This window comes from Melopsittacus undulatus, chromosome 21, assembly GCF_012275295.1.
Source record: "Melopsittacus undulatus isolate bMelUnd1 chromosome 21, bMelUnd1.mat.Z, whole genome shotgun sequence".
Lineage (NCBI taxonomy): Eukaryota > Metazoa > Chordata > Aves > Psittaciformes > Psittaculidae > Melopsittacus > Melopsittacus undulatus.
This window is the reverse complement of record NC_047547.1, coordinates 1,220,241-1,241,239: the sequence shown is the minus strand read 5'-3', so window position 1 is coordinate 1,241,239 and position 20,999 is coordinate 1,220,241. Positions and strand designations below refer to the sequence as shown.

Here is a 20,999-nt window from a genome sequence, read left to right as displayed (position 1 = left end):
CTATTTTAAGTACCACAGTGTTGGGTCCTGGGGTTTTTCCTTGAATTTGCCTTATTTCCAAGTGGGGAAAGTCTCAGCCCTGAGGAAGGAACCATCTGAACCCAGGTCTTGGCTTTTCATCTCTGTTCACACTCATGATGCTGTTATGGGGGCGGAAGGTGCTTAGGGCAAGGAGCTAGGGATGCTCTGGCTCTTAACATCTTCATTTGTCCTGGGGACAAAGCCCCAGTAAACCCCATTCCCAAGGGATGGGTGCCCCAGTGCGACATTGGGTGTCCCACAGCATCCTTAGGGACATGAGGCCAACAAACCCTCCACCAGCTTGGAAATGTGGGTGACTTGGGGAACCTGGTACCCATTTTGGAGGTCCCATGGTCCGTTCACAGTGGGGTGGAGGATGCTCATCTGGGATGCATGGGGAAGGCCATAGGGATGCTGTAGGGGATTGTTCCTTGCTGGAGCTGGAGGAGATCCCACCATTGGCTTCATGGTGGGAAGCTGGTGAGGTCCTAACCAGGCAGTGGGAGCATCCCCATGGCAGGACCTGCACCCATAGGACTCAGCAGCCTCCCTTGCTCAGTGGATACCCCCCTATGGGATGTTTAGGGGTTATCTGGGGACAAGAAGGTGCCACCCTATGGGGGGTGGGACCCTTCCCGTCAAGCACATACTCACATGAACCCCCCCATGCCACCACTGCATTGCTTGGTGGGGTTCAAACCTTCCCATCACCCCCCTTGGGCAGGAGACCCCAGGATGGGGGGGCAGCACCTACAGCTGAGGAGACCCAGAGAGGTTTTGGGGTGCTGTTAACCCCATGGGCTGAACGCCTCTCTCCTGCCCAGAAAGAGGGTGCCAGGAGCAGGATGAGGATGGAGGCAGCCATGGGGAGGGTACCAGCAGTACCCAGGCCAGAAGGGACTCATCCCCCCCCCCAGCCCCTGCTCTGCTTCATCCTCCCAAGGTCCTTTTGCTCCTTCTTTCTTTCTCCTCCCTTGTTCCTCATAGAAATCCCCTCCCTGAGCCTGCAGAGGGACCTGGCCACATCCGGAGCTCTCGGTGCCCCATCCATCCCCTCCCTAAGCCCCATTGCACCCAGCGCCCTAAGCCCTTGGGACACAGGGAATGACACAGGGAAGGTTCTTGGGGTAAGGAGCCACACGATGCCCTGGTCCAGGAGATGGGAAGAAGGCAAATTGAGGTGGACACCTCATTGTGGAGGGGCCTGACCCTGCCTCTGTCACCCCAAGGGGACTGCCCCATCCCTGGCCAGGCTGGATGGGCCTTGGAGTGAGCTGCTCTGGTGAAAGGGGTCACTGCCCATGGCAGGGGCTTGGAGACAGATGAGCTTTAAGGTCCCTCCCAACCCATCCCATTCCATTCCATGGTAACAGGTAACTGAGCTGGAGGAGCCCAGGGTGGGCTCAGGGGGTGACTGGCCTGGGCTGCCCCTGCTTTAGGGACCACAGAGGGATCGCTCCACATTGACACCAACCCTCAGGTCAGCAGGATGCAGCCAAGGGCTCAAGCCACCTGGGGAGCACCCACACGAAGAGGTGTCTGCTCCTGAAACACCCGTGGACAGAAGAGCAGGGAAGGTTCACGTTAGCACACGTCAATTGTATAATAGTGCAAATCAGAGCCCCAGCACCAGAGGGGTCCTGCTCTGGTTAGTGGTTAGGATGAGCCAGAGGTGCAATCCTGGGCACTGCACACACCCCAGCCCTTGCTCTGCCCCAGCTGCAGGGCCTGGGCGCATCGTCCGCAGCTCTCCAACCCCTCCTCGTGCAGCACAAGCCCGTGCCCCACATCTGCATCCACCATGGGCCTGCAGGAGGAAGGGCAGCCAGGAAACCCTCATGAGAAGACACAGAGCCTGTCCCTCCCGAGCTAAACAGGGCTGCTTCTCAAGGGCATCACTGCCAGGCCCAGGTGCAGTCCCAAAGGTGGCTCTGAGCACCCACAGCACGGCCACAGCACCCATCCCAACGCCCACCCCCTTCCCCAAGGGGGAGGAAGATGCCAGAAGGCCGGAGGGATGGAGGCATCTCACACACAGCCCCGGCAGGGATTCAGGTCCCGAGGGCTGGGGCCTGTTTGCAGGTCCATGTCTGCAAGGCTGTGCCGTGCAGAGGGAGTCTGGGGTTCTCCAGTGGTCCCCAGCAGGAGGACGTCTTCCAGGTGGCTGCAGGAGCATCCCTGATGGGGCTCTGCAGCCAAAGGTCCAGGCCATTGGGGCGAGGAGGACGTGGTGGCCGGGAAGCCAGGAGTGAAGAGCGAGCGCTTGGGCTCAGCAGAGTCCAGCCACGTCCTGGAAGCAGGGGAGCAGAGAACATCACCGCTCATCACTGGTTCATGGGCTCTTCCTCCTCCATCGGCTCCTCCTGGGGCCTGGAACAGGACACGGGGATGAGGAGGAGACTCGTGTGACACAGCAGCAGCAAGGGGACAGCTTCTGGAGGTGGCCACCAAGCCTTGCCAGTGAGTCCTGCGCCACTGGGACCCACAGAGGGGATGAGACGAGTGGGGGCTCCTGAAAGGAGGTGACCATTCCCCCACCCCTCTATCCTTCAAGGAAGGGAACAGGATTTGGTCTCATTTGCACCTTGGTTGGGAAGAGCCCAACACTGAATCTCCCAGGAGCCAACCCAGGTCCTGCAGGACCTCAACCCTCCACTGATGCTGAACGTTGGGGTCCTATCTGCTGGGATGGGAGGGCTGCAGGACCAGAGCTCTTGGAGGGGAGGTCAGTTATAACATCTGTGTCCCACAGCCTGCTTAAAGCCAGCACTGTCCTGAGCCCCCAGAAGCTCACGGGGCTGTAGGACACGGCCCTTCTCTGCTGCCACCCCTATTAGAGCACAGCTTGCACCCAGGGGCACCCACATCTCCCAGGGTCGGTTGAGAGCATCACCTCTTCTCCACCATCACGGCCACCGAGAGGGAAGCCAAGGCTGTGACTGTCTCCACCTCTTCTGCCTCGTGGTGCTGTGCCTCCAGGAAGGAGCAGCCCAGCTTGGAGGCAAAGCGCTGCAGAGCCACCCAGTATTTACCTGCAGGACAAGCACCATCAGGGTAAGGGGGGCCCAGGTCTCCCATGGGGCATCACCCTCCCATGAGGATGAAGGGCTCCATGGGGGTCTTTTCTGCCACGTGTCCCCTTGGAGAGGGGGGGAAACAGTGACTCCTGCCCCTTGCACAGAGCCCAGCCCTGGGACACTCACTCTGGACCTGGAGCACAGCTTCCAAGGAGCGCACAGCATTGGGGTTGGGTTTCTGCCTCATGCTTTCCTCTGGGAGAGGATCCAGCTGCCCGAGGAAGACACGAGAGGGTCAGGAGGAAGAAGCCGTGCCCAGGGCTGGACTCACAGAGCCAGGACAGCCCTCAGCCCCCACCTCATTGCCCAGCAAGGCTGACACACAGGCCTCGGATGCGTCGCAGATGGCTGTAAGGTCATGGCCACCTTCTAGAGCGAGGACGATGGCTCCACCTGCCAGGCTCATCAGCTGCTTTGTCATGTAGCCAAAACCTGCAGGAGGAGCCCAAGAAACAGGGTGTCAGCCCCCAAAGTGCTGGAGCCCTGCCCCTTGATGCTGATACAACCCCAAAGCTCCCTGCAGAGCTGCCCCCCGCCTCCACTGTGGTCCCAGCCTGGGTGGGCAGGGGGCACATCCTGCCCTGAGCCTGTGGTGCTGTTCCCAGCTCCTTACATTTAGCAGAGACTTTGTAGCCACCCAGGGGGGGTGGGTGGCCATCGGCTGCATCGAAGCCAGCAGAGACCAGCACCACATCGGGTGAGAACTCATGTGCAATCGGCATCACCACTGTCCTGTGGGTACAGACAAGCACAGGGGGTTGAAGTGTGGGCTCAGCCTGACACGGAGCACGAGAGATGAGCAGACACAAGGAACTACCTGAACGCAGCCAGATACTCAGGGTCACCCATGGGGGGGTCGAGCCCCCCAGTCCAGGCCACGTTGACGTTAAATCCCTCCCCAGGGCCAGCACCAACCTGGGAGAGAGCAAAGGCAGCAGTGAAGCTCTGGGTGAGGCCTGCAGGGATGCTGGGTGAGGCAGGGATGCTGGGGCAGCCAAGTGGGTGATCCAGGCAGGATGAGGCATCAATGGGAAAGGCAATGCCATAGAACTGCCCCCTGCTCTGGCCCACCAGGGCCCTGCCCTCCTGGTTGTCACCTCAGCCCCCAGCTCGGCCATCCCCAGTGCTCTGTACCTCATCAGCAGCCCCACTACCAGGGAAGAAGTTGCCGTCATCGTGACGATGCAAAGAGATGTAGAGAACGTCAGGGTCTCTGTAGAAGATCTGCTGGGTCCCATTGCCGTGGTGAACATCCTGCAGGGAGAAAAAGGTTGGCAGAAGCTCCTCTTTGCAGCCTTGAGGGTGGCCCAATAGCTTAAGAGAGCTAAAAGTGACTGGGAACCCCATCCCCAGGATCTGCTCCTGCTTCCCCATCCTATGGGTGGCTCCCAGCCACACTCCCCACAAGAGGAGGTTTTGCTGCTCTCTGCTCCAGCTCCAAAGGAGATGCCCTGGGGAGGAGCAGGGACATGCAGGGGCACTCACCCAGTCCACAATGAGGATCTTGCTGAGCTTCCCTTTCTGCTGCAGCTGCCTCGCAGCAATGGCCACTGAGTTGAAGAAGCAGAATCCCCTGGAAAGAGGGAGTTGGAGCTGGTTAATGCCTCCTGAGCATCCTTCCCTCCTGGCCCACAAAGGATGGGCTCACGCTCCCCTCTCCCTCTGGCCAGGAGATGGATGGGGCTCAGTCTGGAGTGACTTTGAGCCAAGGAGCTGGTTTTGGGGGCTTCCCTGCAGCTTGGGAAGGGGCCCTTACATGGCAGTGGAAGGATCCGCATGATGTCCTGGTGGCCTCACCACAGCAAAGCCATTCTGGGGACAGAACAAAGGCAAGGTGCTCAGAGCTGCTGCTCCCAGTGGCACACTGGGTGCCCGCCACACTCTTGGTGGCTGGTCCATCCAGGGATGGAGCCCACAGCAGCACAAGGCTATGAGCTGCTGGCCATGGGGTGATGGGACCTCCACATGAAGCCAACCTACCTTGAGCTCCCTGGTGGCCACCTTGAAGGCCAGCTCGGTGACGCTGCCTGCAGCCCAGCGAGCAGCATTGGAGGAATGCAGCTCGTTCCAGATGGTGTCACTGTCCACCTGGAAGCAAGAGCATCAGTGAGATGGGGTGGAGGGGAGCTCAGAACAGGAGCAAGGTCTCTGCCAGCTGCCCTGCTTGGGGCCAGGGTTGAGGCTCTGTATAAGCTGGAGGGGATGGTGGAGCTGGACCAGCTCACACGCAATGGGGCAAGCTCCAGGCTGGCAGCTCCTCTGCCTGCTGTCAGCCCCAGCTCGGCTCCATGCAGAGCATCTCCCCCTGCACCCGGGGGCTGGAAGAAGTGACTGAGAAAACGCTCTTTACCTTCTTTATCTTATTGTATTGTTTAAGCAAACATGTTGGTTTGATCAGCATCACGTCAAGGGCTGAGCCAGAGCCGGAAAACCCAATGTCTCTTCTGATCAACGCCATGTGTGCAACTCAAAGGCTCCCCAATGCCCATGGAGAGGGGCAGCTCCAGCCCCCCCCCGCCTTCGGGGCACAGTGGGGAGCAGGGAGGGGGAGGCAGAGCAGGGAAAGTAGATGCAAACGGGGCTGAGAAGAGCTGGTGCCCAGCAGCGGGGGCAAGGAGAGGAGGAGAACCAGAAGAGGCAGCAGGAAGGCATGGAGTGAGACCCTTCCTGAAAGAGAGAGAAGGACAGAGACAGAGAGAGGAAGAGAGGAGAACGCAGTGAATGGAGAGAAACCAGGCAAGCTGTGAAAGGAGAGGCCACGGAGGTGACTGGAGAGAAGTGGGGAGCTGCTGTCCCCAGGACACTGCTCCCCTTCCTCAATGGAGACCATGGCTTGTGGCTTTCCCCAGCCATTCCCACCAGCTCAATCCCTTCTGGCACCCCAGGCTCTTCCAAACGGCTGGGATGGGCTTTTAGATGCTGTGGCCTCCAGAGTAAGGAGGTGTTAAAGGACCCCTTGCAGGGGTGGGATGCTCAGGACCATCCCAAGGACACAGGAAGCTCTGACACAACAACCACAGATCCCACCTGAGGCTGCCCAATGGCTTTGGGAGCCCCCTCTCCACTCCAACCCTCAGCGGGGACAGAAGCACCCCATCCAAACCCAGCCAGAGCAGAGATGGAGCACTTACCCCCACCCCTCCACAGGGCAGCATGACAAACATCCTCTGGGACAGGATCCCTGTGGAGAGAGGGGACAGCGAGGCCTTCAGAGCTGGGAATGCTGCGGGCCAGCGAGGCTGGAGCTCCAGGGAAGCTGCCTGGTGCCATTGGAGGGCAGGGAGGGCAGAGGCTGTGGATGTGGATGATGTGGATGGGCACTCACCGGCCAGCTTCCCGTTGTCCAGTTTGAGGCGGTTGAGGGGGTTGGTGCCATAGAGGAAGACGTGGCGCTCGGTGTGGACACACTGCAGCTCCTCCAGCGTGGCCTTGCGGCCCCGCAGGCACTGCAAGCACACAGGGGCTGGGACCAGGCTGCTCCAGTGGGAGATCCCAGCTCTCCCACCCGAGCTCTGAGGATGGAGGTATCCCAGCTACACCAGGGTGAGGTTTCCAACAAGTGGAACCCACACTGATGTTCCCAGAGTTGCCAAAACCCCCATTTTCCATAGGGATCAACCCCTCTCCCTGCACCCAGCTTCCAGCAGAGCACACTCCTGCTGCCAGCCGAAGTGTTCATCAGGGACCGGAGCGATGGGACAAGGGGTGATGGGTTTACACTGACAATGGGAAGCTCAGGCTGCAGATAAGGATAACCTCCAGGTTATATGGAGATAAAGTTATATGGAGGTAAGGATAACCTCCAACCTCAGGTTGGAGATGATATAACCCTCTTCCCTGTGAGGGTGCTGAGGCGCTGGCACAGGGTGCCCAGAGAAGCTGTGGCTGCTCCATCCCTGGCAGTGCTCAAGGCCAGGTTGGACACAGGGGCTTGGAGCAGCTGCTCCAGTGGAAGGGGTCCCTGCCTGTGGCAGGGGTTGGAACTGGATGATCTTAAAGTCCTTTCCATCCCAAATCACTCTATGATTCCATGGTCACACCAATATGCTCCAGTTTGGCCCTGCCAGTGATGGGTGAGCCCAATACCTCTGGATAATGGTGGTGAACAGGCTGAGAAGATGTGGGAGGGAAAGGGATGGAGGTGGGAGCAGGATATGCCCCATCACCCCCATAACATGAGAGCTCACATCAGCATCCCCATCCCGCATGGGCTCCAGCTCCCACCCTGCTGCTGGTGCTCACCTCACACTGGCTGCGCAGGCCCCTCTCCTGCAGACGGGACCAGATGCTCTGGATCCTGCCTGCGTGCTCCGGGTGGTTGCTGTTGTCTCCACAGGAGCACTGGTGTTTGAGCATCACCGAGTCATAAACCAGCCCTGCAAGGCACAAGGAGAGCTGCAGGCACCAGACTGGACCAGCCTTGGTGGGAGTGACCCAAAATCAGCTCCTTTTAGGAGACCCAAAACGATTTGGTTTGACTGGAACCTCCCTCAGACCATAGGAGCCTCTGTCCCAATGTGCTCGAAGCAAATCCTGCTTTGGATGTGTAAGAGAGCTGATCCTTGCCAGGACCACTGGACCAGGCCAGCACTCAAGGGGCCAGATGGGCAAATCCTGCCTGGAAAAGCCACCTTAGACAAGGAGAAGGGGATCCCTGTGGCTTCCCTGCTCTTCCTGCAGCCAGGCAGAGCATCCCAAGCATTTATGAGTGGGAGTGAGCAGGACTGATGCTAAGCTGCCCCTGAGCATCCTCACCTCCCTCCCAGCTCATCCCAGCCCCTGCTGTGATGGTGACAGCCCCACACAGGGGCTGCTGATACCTGTGGTGAAGTGAGGCTTGGGTGGCTGCTCCTGCACAGGCAGGGCCAGTGCCTTGGATGCCGTGTCCTGGGCAGGAAGGGAGATGGTGGCGGTGGCAGGAGATGACTGGGCCCTGGAGAGGGGCCTGTGCCCCGTGTGGATGGTGGGGACCATGGGGGTGTCAGCCAAGGGCTGGCGCTTGAGGAGCTGCTGCTGCACCCGCTGGTAGGAATCCCACAGGTAGGCCTGCTGGAGAGAGGGGTTGGTGAGCATCCAGGGCAAGGCACAACCAGAGCAGCATCACTCGGCATGGGGAAGGGAGCCCTGCACTGGGCACCCTCCCTGGCTCTGGGTACAACCATGCTGGGGAGGCTTGGAGAGGGGCTGGGACACATCCCATGGCAGGGAGTTGGAACGGGAGGAGCCTCAAGCTCCCTTCCAACCCAATCCATTCCATGATCTGCTGCTCCCTGCTGGAGAGCAGCCCTGCTGCAAGGCACAGCAACGTGGGGATGATGCTCAGCCTGCAGGCACCCCAAGTGACCGCAGCTCTCGTCCCCATCCTACCAGGGCTCAGGGAAGGGGCAGATGTGGTGCCTGTGGCCTCACTCACACATCAGCCCTTCCTGGAGGTGGCTCTGGGGGTCTGAGCTGCCTGCAGCCCTCTCAGCCCTCCAGCCCTTGGGTACCTGCTGCAGGACAAGCTCCTCCTGAGGCTGCAGCATCTTCTGTGTCCTCTCAGGCTCCTTGCCGCTGGTGCCGGGCCGTGCAGGCTCCACACGTGTCCTCACTGCCTCACTGCTCTCAGCCTCGGGCAGTGCCCCCTCGGCCTCCATGTCCTCCGAGGAGGGGATCTGCCGCAGCCGGGGCTTCTCGCTGGACTTGACCATGCGCTGCATGGGGTGACAGGGAGCTCAGGGAGGTGGCAGGGAAGCCACGGAGGTCATGGGGGGGGGACAGGACATCAGGGGAGGAGCATGGTGCATGTGGGAGGCAAGGAAGCTGCACGGGTACCCTCAGCTTGCTGCGGTGAGGATGGGCCAGGCAGCATCTCGCATGTGAGATGTGTTTCAGAGCAGCCTGAGGAGAAGGACTTGGGGGTGTTGGGTGAGGAGAAGCTCCCCATGACTCAGCTTCAGCCCAGAACACCCCCCTGTGCTGGGCTGCAGCCCCACAGCGTGAGCAGCAGCTCAGGGAGGGGATTCTCTCCCCACTTGCAGCACTGTGTGCAGTGCTGGTGTGCTCAATGTAAGGACATGGAGCTGGTGGAGCAAGGCCAGAGGAGACCATGAGGATGCTCAGGAGCTGGAGCAGCTCCCATAGGAGCCAGGCTGAGAACATTGGGGCTGGAGCAGAGCAGCTGCGTGGGGAGCTCAGAGCAGCTTCCAGTGGCTGAAGTGGGCTACAAGGATGCTGCAGAGGGACCTGCATCAGGGACTGGAGCAATGGGACATGGGGTGATGGGTTCAGACTGGAACAGGGGGAGCTCAGCTTGGAGATAAGGAAGCTCTTCCCTGTGAGGGTGCTGAGGCGCTGGCACAGGGTGCCCAGAGCAGCTGTGGCTGCCCCATCCCTGGCAGTGCTCAAGGCCAGGTTGGACACAGGGGCTTGGAGCAGCTGCTCCAGTGGAAGGGGTCCCTGGAGCTGGATTGGAGCTGGAGGAGCTTTAAGGTCTCTTCCAACCCAAACCACTCTATTGTTCTGTGCTTGGCTATGGCTTGGCCCCGGACCTCTCCCACTCCCCACCCAGCAGGTAGTGATGGTGTCCTGCACCCTTCCAGCATCAATCCCATTGCCTCCAGGACTCACCTTGCCCAGCTGCGTCTGCTGCTTGAGCCTCTCCAGGAAGTGGGTGTGATGCTGCTGGTACACCAGCTGCTGCTGGATGGCCTTGGGGTTCTGGGGCAGGGGCTCCGAGCGGGTCCTGCCCAGTGGTTTATGGTGGCCTGGGAGTGACAGGCGCTCTGCAGAGATGAGCGAGGGGGTGAAGGAGAAGGGCACTGTCCCCAGGCCTGGCACTGGAGGGGAGACGAAGGAGAGCTGAGGGTAGCATCCTGCAGAGCTGTCTGCACACCATGGCAAGCAGCACCATGGTCTGGACCCATAGAGACTGCCTCCAGACAGCCCTAAAGATGATGGTGACCCAGCTGGGGAGCCCAGTGTCTGGTAGGCATGGGCTGTGCCTTTATGGTGCACCTCCTTCCATCCCCATTGTTTTGGCATCAGGGTTCTGGGACAGGATCTCAGTCAGCCTCCCCCTCAATGGGAGAAGCTTCCTTCACTGCTGGTATCACAGAGCAGGGAGAGATGGAGCCAGGAACCAGCACAAAGGAACCAATTCTCTTTCTGCTACAGTTCAGAGTGGGGCCACAGCCAAGAGGTCAGAGCTGCCCTGCTCTAGGCAGGGTCTCTATGAAATCTATTGGCACAAGAGCATAGGAAGAGGTGGGAAAGACCCCTTGGAGGGGATGAACAGGTCCACACCAGCCCAGGCAGGGCAAGGGGCAAGAGCCAAAGCTGTAGCTCCCTGCACTGTCAAGGCCACAGTGCATGCAGGACTCTGGTTTCACCCACAGCAAGGACACGCTGCTGCTTAGACAGAACCAGGTCAACATCTTCCATTCCTCAGCCCCATCTCAATGCACAGCAATGGGCAATCAAGGCCACTGGGCTTTCCCAGCACCCAAACCCCTGCCTGCCCTCAGGGTCACTGCCAGCACTGCCACAGCCTCAGTGCCTGTCACCTACCTGCCACCAGTGGAGTGTGGGTGACCGAGGGCTCGAGGATGATGACAGGCTGGAGCCGAGAGGACAAGGGGCTCCCAGCCTCGTGCTGCTCCAAACCAGCTGGGATGAACACGGGCGAGTGTGTGCCGGCCAGGACAGGTCCATTCAACACGGGCACCCGGTGGGCCAGGCTGGAGAGGGGCCGGCGATCTGCCTCTCCCTGCACAGAGGAGGAGGATGGGGTTAGCATCCCACAGGATATGGTGTGAGGAGGGGACAGCACATCCTCACTGTGCCCATGGTGTTTGGGAATACTCAGAGCTAGCACATCCCAGCAACCCCAGGCCCACAGGAATGGGGTTTCCCCTGCCCCCTTAGGACCCTCTGCCCAGTTCTGAGGTCACCTACAAGCTGGCTACCTACCCTGGCGCTAGTGGTGGCCGGCAATCCCAGCGTGATGGCCGGAAGGGAGGCTGCACTCTGCAGGGCAAACTGGGCCAGGGAGCTCTCCTGCATCATCAGGCGCTGGGCCAGGGGTGTCTGCACCAAACACAAGTCATTAGTGCCCTGCTCTAACAGTGCCAGAGCTCAGGGTGGGACAAGCAGCTTGAGCACGGGCAGCAGCAAAAGGGGCTGAGCCCCATTTGCCTGGGGCAGTGCTATTAAACCACAGCAAAACTCAGCCCCTTTGAAGGACCTGATGCCTTCTCATAGAAGTAACTAGGATGGAAAAGACCTTCAAGATCATCCAGTCCAACCATTCCCAGCACTGCCAAGGCCATCACTAACCCATAGCACTGAGGGCCCTATCTCCACAGTGTGTGAACACTTGCAGGGATGGTGATGCCAGCCCTGCCCTGGGCAGCCTGTTCCAATGCCTGAGCACCCCATGGGGCAGGAATTGTTCCTCAGCTCCATCTAAACCTGCCCTGGTGCAGCTTGAGGCCGGTTCCCCTTGTCCCATCCCTTGGGAGCAGAGCCCCTCCTGGCTCCATCCTCCTGCAGGCACTTGTAGGGAGCCATCAGCGGCACAGTGTGGGGGCACAATCCCTGCCCTGGTGCTGAGCCAGGCCAGGATGCTGGAGGCTTCCTGCCTGCCTGGGCACAAGCTGCTCACGTTCAGCTCCATCAGTCAGCAGAGAAACAAGCAATGACCCTTCCAGGGGTTGGGAAGCCCCAGCCTGTGGCTCTGGCTGCTGGAACTCACCTCGTGGGCCATGCTGGAGGCAGCAGGGAGGGCTCCGTGCTCGGCAGGGAGGCTGTCATTGGGAGAGCTGCAGCCGGACACGGGGGTGCTGCTACTGCTCGGGGAGGAGTCTGCATGGAAGAGCAACAGGGGTGACGGGTAAAGCACCCAGAGAGGGCTGCACAGCTCCTTCATCACCCTCCCTCTGCCACCACCCTCCTTGGGTGGTATCTCCCTTTGGCACATGGAAGCTCCAAGGCACAAGGAGGAATCCTGACCAGCCATGTTTGTTCAAAGCCTTGGACCCTTCCAGTCTGTAAGTTCACCCTGGGCCTGAAAAGCAGCAGGGTTCAGCTGCAGGAACAGTCCTTTCCTTGCTCATCTATCCCTGTGCCACCATAGAATCATGGAATGGTCTGGGTTGGAAGGGACCTTAAAGCTCATCCAGTTTGAAGCCCCTGCCATGGGCAGAGACACCTTCCACTGGAGCAGCTGCTCCAAGCCCCATCCAGCCTGGCCTTGAACACTGCCAGGGATGGGGCGGCCACAGTTTCTTCCTTATCTCCAAGCTGAACTTGCCCTGTTCCAGTTTGAACCCATCACCCCTTGTCCTGTCACTCCAGTTCCTGATGCAGGTCCCTCTCCAGCATCCTTGCAGTCCCCTTCAGGCACTGGAAGCTTCTCTGAGGTCTCCACACAGCTCCTCTGCTCCAGGCTGGACAGCCCCAATGTTCTCAGCCTGGCTCCATACAGGAGCTGCTGAACCCCTGAGCATCCTCCCTTAGCATCCTCTGTTATGGCAGAGAGCTCCCTCCATGTGCCCTGGCACCAGTAACACACCAAGCCCTGGGCACAGAGCCCCCGAGCAGATGTGACACAGGATCCTGGGCACACCATAGCTGCTCCAGCCTGACCCCAAGAGGCCTCCAAACCCCCCTGAGCTATCAGCATCCACATGCAGGCCTCACCAATGGCCTCGGGTGGCCGCCTCTTGAGCGATGGGGGAGCGCTCTCCTTCCGCGTCAGGGGGTTCTTGCGTCGGTCAAGGCACTTCCTGGGCTTGCAGCGCACCTTCAGGTTGGGCTCAGATGCTGTGAGCACACAAGGAGGTTGGTGCCAGCCCCACTGCTGATGGGGCACGGTGAGGGTGGCTTTGTGGGGCCAGGACACACTGGTTCTTAGCTCCAGCCAGCCCTGCAAGGAGGCTGCGAGGGAGATGCTGTTATCACCAAGGTCTTACCTGTCTTCCGCAGTGGGAAATGCTCAGGGGGGTCAAGGGAAGTGCTGGGAACAGGAGGCAGGAAGGTGCTGAGCACAGGAGGGGAAGGGCCCTCAGGATCCAGAGGCTCCAGAGACCTACAGGGAAAAGGCACCTTATTAGGGACCGTTCCCAACTGGCAGCCGCATGCTTCCCATGCTGTGGCCTTCAGTGCAAGAGTGGCCCACGGGACATGGCCCTTCCCATGCATGTGCCAGTGGACACAAAGGCTTGACCTGTCCATTACCACAGGCACCTACAGCAGGGCTCCAGCTGCTGGTTTTGCCTTGCCTTGGGACAAAAGCTTTACCTGTATGGCATGGCTGAAGGGTTGGGGTTGCTGGTCCTCTCCAGAGCTGCCTGCTGCTTCTTCAGGATGACCTCAGCCAGCTTCTGCTTCACCACTGTGCTGGCCACAGCACCTGCAGAAGCACCAGCAGTGACCACACGGGGCTGAGAGCCAACACAGAGCACTTGAAAGGATCCCATGCAGTTTGAGGCTCCTTACAAGAGGGATGCTCCATGGGTCTGTGCCAGCATTCAGCACCTCTGAGCCCAGGTACATTGATTTATAGAGCCCCAGCCTGGTTTGGGTTGAAGGGACCTTAAAGCTCCTCCAGTTCCAACCCCTGCCATGGGCAGGGACCCCTTCCACTGGAGCAGCTGCTCCAAGCCCCTGTGTCCAACCTGGCCTTGAGCACTGCCAGGGATGGGGCAGCCACAGCTTCTCTGGGCACCCTGTGCCAGTGTCCCACCATCCTTCTAGTTAACATCCTGTGATTTCCATGGTTAACTCTCAGTCTCCATCAAGGGGCTGTGTGCAGCATTCCCAGGAGAGGCATGGAAAGGGCAGGCACTATGTTATCAGCATCACAATGAGCCCCATCAAACCCCGACAGAGGAGCGAGGTGGGAGCTAAGGGGATACAGCAGCATCCTAATGGAGCTCAGAAGGTGCACATGGACACTGGGATGGGCGCAGTGCATCTGATGGATGCTGCAGCTGCATGTTTGGGCTGTGCAGAGCTCTGCACATCGCACAGCTCAGAGGGACCAGCACTAGATGGCGCAGGGAGACCGCAGCAGGACACATTCTGCTCACCAACCTCCCCCTTCTGCTACTGATGCTCCAGGCTGGGGCTTGCAAGGTCAAGCGGCCACTTCACACCCTGCTCAGTGCAGCCACAAGCACCATCAGCTGGGGGAGCATCGTTGCAGTGGTTAACACAACGTTAGCATGGAGCTGTGACCCCCAGGCTGGCATCACTAGGAGGGATATGAGGGACAAGCACCAGCCAGGCCACAGCCCCAAAACCTTCTTGCCAACTGCTAAGGGCACATTGCTGGCATCACTGCTTGCTGCTCAGGGCAGGACTTCCCCATGGACACTGTGTTGTCCTCTTGGCCCCAGGCAGGCACAGAGCAGGGCTCAGTTTGATGCACAGGACAGAGATGCTCCATGACGTGAATGCTACACACACCTTTAGACCAAGAGAGGCCAGAGCTTGGCCTGGACAAGGGTAGAACCATCTGCTGAGCCCTCTCCTAAGAGCCCCTCTGATCCCACTCCCTCTGTGAGCTGATCTGCCTGCATTAGGGGACATGGATCCTCAGGCAGGGATGTGGTACCGGCTGCCAGCACACACACAGGGGCTCTTACTTCTCTTGCTCTTGTCCTTGTTGAGGATCTGCCGCAGCTCCTGCTCCTGCTGCCCAGGCTCAGCTTCACGGTGTGGGGACTCCATGGTCACCTGGGAGAGAAGAGGGACATCATCCCAATGCAGACCAAAGCCTTCTGGTCCCCTCCCCAAGCCCAAGGCACGACGACACGGTGATGGAGCACATCTGAACCACTCAGTTAGGGGAACCTGGTGGGCAGAGCATGGTCAAGTTGATTCATCACAGCAAACAGATGCAGCTTTGTCTCTAGAGATGCTCTCCCCAAGGACATGGTAGAACTCAAACCAGTCTGGTTCCACTTGCTGGTGTTTTGGCTTACCTGTAGCTAGGGCATGTTGTGATAGGAGAAATTCAAGTTATGGTTGACTAAAAAGGAAGGAAAACCCCTAAAAAACCTATTACACAAGTCTCAGAAGTTTGGATCTTGGTGCTTTCCAGAGATGAGTTTTCCAAGATGATCCCATAGGGAGGTCAGAAGGCACAAATGCCTCCAAGCACCGAGAGCTGTGGCAGCAGCATCTCAAACTCTCTGTGTGTGGACCATGCTGGTGCTCAGGCTCAGCAAGATTCCCACAGACAAGGTTACTGGGACCAGTGAGCCCATGCCATGCACTGACAGGGGTGTGAGAGAAGCAGGTGAGCCTTTAGTCCAGAGAAGAGGGGGTCCAACTGCATCTTCCACCACCCAAAGGGGGGTACAGAGCGGATGGAACCTGGCTCCCCCGAGGGGCACAGCAAAAGGATGAGCAGCAAGAGTACAGAGCATGAAGGAAATCCCACCTGGATATATGGAACTGATTCCTGCCACGAGCACTGGGATGCGGCCTCCACAACCTGCCCTACCAGAGGACCCCTCCAAGCTAAGTCCTGCTGTCAGGCTGGGACAGTGCAAGTGTCCCGGGTGGCACCATGGAATTCCAGTGAACACTTCCCAGCACAGCACAGGAGCTGCCTTTGTGGCAGGGAGCCAGCGGTGGGCAAGCACAGGGGCAGCTCCCAGGCACCGAGCATCCTGTCCAGCCGCTCTGGCTCCTGCCCCAGCACACGTGGCTGGCAGCTGAGAGCATTGCCCTGCTTCACACATCCCAGGAGGCCCCAGCTTTGGCAGGACAGGGATTTGGCCTGCAAGGAAGACGTGAAACCCACCCCACCTGACTCCCAAAGCAGCCTCCTTGCACCAGAGAGGTCTCCGGGCTGGCTCTAAAGCACCGCAGCCTCTCCAGCTCAGGGGAACAGCAGGAATTCACCTGGGAAGGATATTTTAGGGCTGAGATTTCCAGCTTCTTCCTCTTAATCCCTGCCAGGGCTTGGCCCAAGCCAGCCCCAGCGCAGGGCACTGCAGGCAGGCACACACAGCACCATGAGCTACGTGCTTGGGGGGGGCAAAGTGACTGCACCCAAGTGCCAAACCCTCCCCCAGTCCTTGCATGCTCCTACCCTGACGTGCTGGTGGGCGAGCTGCTCCACTTGCTGCTGGTGCAGGCTGGCGAGGAAGAGCTGGTGCTGGAGCTGCTGCGTGTGCTTCAGGGCCAGCAAAGTGGTGTCAGAGCCAGGCTTGACCACGCGCTGCCCGATGCGCAGGTCCATGGGGACGGTCTGGGGCACCCGTGGGGAGGTGCACGGGCTCACAGCAGCTGTGGAGACACAAAGAGACCTGCTCAGTCCATGCAGGAAGCACCGGGATAGGGCTCGGCTATATCCTGATGTGTTGCCATTGGGAAGGGTTTGCCACATGCAAGAGCCTCCTGGGCAACCGATCCTGTCAGTGATAGAAGGTGCTGCAGGCATCTCTGCTGACACCACAGCTGAGCAATGCTTTGCCTGTGGCATCCCACAGCCCAAACACAGCCATGGGCATTGCAGCTGGAAACAGGCAGGAATTCAGCATTAAAGGACACTAAGGGGGATGCTCTTGGATGCAGGAGCAGGGTCACTGCAGCTCGAGGGCTGGTTGTGTTCCAACAGCAGTGTAGCACACCTTGTGCTGCTCAAATCCCAACCTCAACAGCATCAGCAGAAATCTCTGCAGGTTCCTACCCCATAATAGAGCATCTGCACAGGGGGAAACCCAGCAAACTCCTACCCTGGCCCATGCCAAGGTGCAAGGGGAAGGAGAATGAGTGTATTCATCCAAGGAAGGCACCAGGACTATAAATAACCACATCCTGTGCAGCCCAGGCAGGAAAATCCCCTCTGGTCCAGGGCAAACACTTCTCTGAGCAGCTCAACATCCCCAACCTCAGCCCATGCCACAGAAGGAGCTGGTATTCCCAGGAAACCCCAGCACAGGCTTGACTCCATTCTCTGCATCCCTGATAACTGCCTGGGACTTAACTCATCCCTCATGGGTTCTAATTGCTACTCACTGCCTGCCCCATGTATCCAGCATGATGTGGAGCTCAAGGGACAGTAACAACCACAGCCTGACCCCCATGAGCTCCCCTGCTCCGTTATCACCCAGGCCCATGGCTGGACATGGTGTGATGCCATGAGATGGGCAGGATGAGCCCCACCGCTCCCTCTGGATTCAGGTACAGCAAAAGCACTTTTAAACTGCAACTTCATGAGCAAACAAGAGCCCCAGTGATGTGACCCCATGCAAGAAGCCCCTGACCTTCTCTCAGCCCCCTCAGCACCTGCAGGAAGCCAAGCAGGGCTCCCCAAAGGAGGAGCATCCCAACAGGTCTCCTTGCAGCAGGGTGCCAGCCCCAGCACCCTGGGAGGCCGTTCCCTGCGTGCTGCTCCATGGACCTCCCACCCAAAGGGCCTCCCAGCTCGCAGCACATCAGTGTTGAAGGATGCAAGATAAGCTGGGCTGTCACCTCCTGCTTCCCAGCTCAGGTGTGTTCCCACCTCCCAGGGAGGAGGAGGATGCCGGAGGGATGGGTGCTGGTGCAGCCCCCTCAGGGATGCAGGCTGATGATGCTGGAGCAGGGCATGTGCAGCGCTACCCGATGTACTGAGCTGCTGGCAGCCAGACAAGGACAGAGTGTAACAGGGATGGGAAAGAGGGAATTCTGACAGCTCCCGGCCCAGCCAAATCCCTGCCACGTGATGCTGTCTATCTGCAGGAACTTGCAGCCATCCCTCAGTCCCCTCCAGCCAAATGTCACCGTCCTGCTGTATCCTACAAAGGGGCAGGAGATGGGAATTGCTGCCAGGGGAGCATTGGCATCAGGCTCAGCTTGGAGACACTGAAAGGGCTGCTTAGGGTCCTTGTGCAGAGGGGAAAGGGGGGGTATGAGGAGGAAGGGACCAGCCACATCCTCCTGTCACAACCTCTCTCTGCTTGGGATGCTAAAGATGCCCATGCGGAGCTCCCACAAGGCAAAGCTCAGCAGCAGCAGCCTTATCCTCACCTCCCCATCAGCAGCATCCTCAGGCTCAGCACCTCCAGGGGATAAAGAGGGGGAAGAAGGTCTTGGAGGCAAAGGAGGGGCTACAACAGGCACGGACACGGCCACGGACAGCGGCAGAGCTGGTGGGGAACACACTGGTGGGAATCTCTCTACCTCATCTGCTTTAAATCCAAGCTCCGAAGTGGGAGGGAACGTGTGTGCTGGGAGGGACTGGGAGGACGGGCAGGCCAGCGGCCAGCAGCCAGCAAAACAACTCCTCAGCACTCAGCCCAAGCCAGGAAAAAGGCTGTCGAGCATCCCCAGGGCCAAGAGGCACCGGAGCCAGAGATGAGGCTGCGTGGACCCTCCTCCTGCACCGGCTCCCCCGTGGCACAGGGAACATCCCCGCTCGGATGGGGACATTGCAGCACCTTTATCAGGTGGGAAAAGGAAGGATGAGATGGGAAAAGGAAGGATGAGATGGGAAAACAGGGATTGAAGGAGCACAGACTGGTGTGAAGCACCTTGGGGTGCTCCAGCCGGAGCCTCGACCACTGTCCCCATGCTGGCAACCCTATGGCACATGTGGTACCTTGCGCACGGCAGCTTCCCAGGGATGCTCCACATCCCTCCTGCTCCAGGCTGGGCTCCAGCAGCTCAGGACCCCTCTGCACAGGCCTTGCTGTGCTGGGAGCTGTTTGTTTCAGCCATGACCTCCTGCTGCAGCTTGAATTCATTTGGGGTTTCATGCCGGGCCCTGCGCCAAGCGTTACAGTAAACAACTCCCCTCCACTGCTCACACATGATTCAGGGGGCAGGCAGCCAGGCCAGCAGCTCCTCCTCTTCCCCTCACCCAAAGGAGGCCAAAACCACGGCCCTATGGTGGCTCCTGGGGGGTCTGCCCCATTCCCCAACCACCCCAGGTCCTGCTGGTCCCTAATAGACCCTTGCAAGCCCAAATGGGGTGAGATTGGGATGCTCCACTGACCCCCTGCATCACCAGGGGGCTGAATCCATCACCCAACCCCTCACCTGCGTGGCCTGAGTGATGGAGCAGGGGGAAGCAAACCAGGAGCAGGGAAGAGGTGGAAGGATTCCAGGCCAGGCTCCAGCTCCTCTCTTGCCTTCCATTCCCAGGAACATCCATATGGGAAGGCTGGAGCCGATGGCAGAGCCGTCCCCACACAAGGCTCAGCAGCCACCACGTCACCAGCAGGACAAATGGCTTTGCACATGAGCCCATTACAGCACAGCAAAACTCAGCCCCTTTCAGACCTGGTGCCTTCTCATCATCAAATCAGAGCCCTTTAAGCTCATCCAGTCCAACCATTCCAAGGCCACCACTGCCCCATGGCACTGAGGGTTACACAGTGTGTGAACACTTGCAGGGATGGTGATGCCAGCCCTGCCCTGGGCAGCCTGTTCCAATGCCTGAGCACCCTGTGGGGCAGGAATTGTTCCTCAGCTCCATCTAAACCTGCCCTGGTGCAGCCTGAGGCCATTTCCTCTTGTCCCATCCCTTGGGAGCAGAGCCCCTCCTGGCTCCATCCTCCTGTCCTGCATCAGGAGCCATCAGGTCCCCCTTAAACCTGCTCTTTCCCATACTAACCCCCTCCCGGTCCCTCAGCCACTCCTCATTGTGCTCCAGGCCCTGCACCAGCTCCATTGCCCTCCTGGAACATGGCAGAAACCATAACCCATAACCATGGCAGAAACCCTAACCCTAACCCATTGCACAAACCCGGGCAGGTAGAAGCAGCGGCAGCAGCTCCACCCTTCCTCTATGGGAAGGGGAGATTGCAACAGAGCTCGAGCAGCTTCCGAGCAGCTCCAGAGGAGCAGAGGCTCAGCCCGTGCCTGGGAATGCCTTGGGCAGCGGGATGAGCATGAATGCAAGCTCTGTGCTCAGCACCCAGGGGTTACCAGCATTTTCCAGGCCGTCGGCACGATGCAGCCCGAGCGCTCCAAGGGGCCACGTGCTCGCTGGGAAGGTGGGAAGGACATGGAGCAACTGTGGACAAGGGATGGGATCCCCAGTACAACAGCAAGGAGCATCTCGGGCTCCTCTGCAGCTCCTGGCTGGGGTGGAAGCTGGTGGCAGCATTTCCCTGCCTGGTGCTGGTGAATCCCTGCTCATGCTGATGCTCTCAGACACAGACATTCCCCCCCCAAAACCAGCATGGAAATCTGTGCTCCGGCATTTCCTGCTGCGTTTGAAGAGGCACAAGGAGCCGTCAGCAAAGAGCTGCACTTTCTAAGAGGCAAATAAAGCACGGAGCAAACAAAGCAGGGCAGGCACATGATGAAGGAGCAAAGCAGTCGCATCCCAGCTACGCCTTTCTGTGCAGCCGTGCCATGCACCAGCGCTGCCAAGCCAGCCAAGAGCTTTGTCTGAGCCCAAACGGAGCTCAAGGCAGGGGGTTTTCTTCAAAACCATTTCCCATCTTCTGCTGATTAGCTGTGAAAGGTTCAGAGTTCAGCCGGGTTGAAGAATGCATGTGATTAAAAACATTCCTCTTTAATAAAAGGAAAAGGTCTTCAGCAGAGCCAGGCACAAGGAGCAAGAATTAGCTGGAGGGAATGTGTTCAAATTGAAACCACTTAACGAAGAAACCACACGAAAAGGACTATGTTGAAATAACATTCGGATCACAAAGGCAGAACTCGAGAAATAGGAAATCCCGGAGTCGGGTACCTCACACAACCTCACCCTGGGATGCAGGCACCGGGATGCTGGTTTCATCCGGGGACCAAACGTTATGCCCCCCTTCAAGAGAAGCAAAGCATCACCCCAGCACCTCTCCCCAGCTACAGCAGCAGCAGGGCCACAGGCACTGCTCTATGGGGATAGGAGGGATGCTGCTCCAGATGGAACGTGCCCCTCCGCTCTCCCTACCTATAGCCGCTCATGTG

At 59.0% G+C, this 20,999-nt stretch overlaps 1 protein-coding gene across 10 annotated transcripts in view; it reads right to left on the bottom strand.

The window, feature by feature from the left end:
• Nucleotides 1-1,610: 1,610 nt before the first annotated feature.
• HDAC7 (histone deacetylase 7) overlaps nt 1,611-20,999 on the bottom strand; it is a 68,154-nt gene continuing 48,765 nt past the window's right edge. For 7 of the 10 annotated variants that reach the window (XM_034071462.1, XM_034071463.1, XM_034071466.1 and 4 more), the window contains exons 2-25: nt 16,186-16,382; nt 14,729-14,819; nt 13,380-13,491; nt 13,052-13,167; nt 12,780-12,902; nt 11,833-11,942; nt 11,049-11,165; nt 10,647-10,845; nt 9,708-9,916; nt 8,588-8,791; nt 7,919-8,147; nt 7,341-7,474; nt 6,424-6,544; nt 6,230-6,279; nt 5,079-5,186; nt 4,855-4,910; nt 4,584-4,671; nt 4,233-4,352; nt 3,916-4,013; nt 3,712-3,830; nt 3,397-3,530; nt 3,225-3,309; nt 2,915-3,053; nt 1,611-2,391 (exon numbers count right to left, since the gene is read on the bottom strand). In XM_034071462.1, the coding sequence (XP_033927353.1) occupies nt 2,346-2,391; nt 2,915-3,053; nt 3,225-3,309; nt 3,397-3,530; nt 3,712-3,830; nt 3,916-4,013; nt 4,233-4,352; nt 4,584-4,671; nt 4,855-4,910; nt 5,079-5,186; nt 6,230-6,279; nt 6,424-6,544; nt 7,341-7,474; nt 7,919-8,147; nt 8,588-8,791; nt 9,708-9,916; nt 10,647-10,845; nt 11,049-11,165; nt 11,833-11,942; nt 12,780-12,902; nt 13,052-13,167; nt 13,380-13,491; nt 14,729-14,819; nt 16,186-16,382 (3,005 nt within the window). In that variant the 3' untranslated portion in view covers nt 1,611-2,345. The remainder of the gene's footprint in view (nt 2,392-2,914; nt 3,054-3,224; nt 3,310-3,396; nt 3,531-3,711; nt 3,831-3,915; nt 4,014-4,232; nt 4,353-4,583; nt 4,672-4,854; nt 4,911-5,078; nt 5,187-6,229; nt 6,280-6,423; nt 6,545-7,340; nt 7,475-7,918; nt 8,148-8,587; nt 8,792-9,707; nt 9,917-10,646; nt 10,846-11,048; nt 11,166-11,832; nt 11,943-12,779; nt 12,903-13,051; nt 13,168-13,379; nt 13,492-14,728; nt 14,820-16,185; nt 16,383-20,999) is intronic. The other 3 variants (XM_034071458.1, XM_034071461.1, XM_034071460.1) reach the window with 3 other exon arrangements.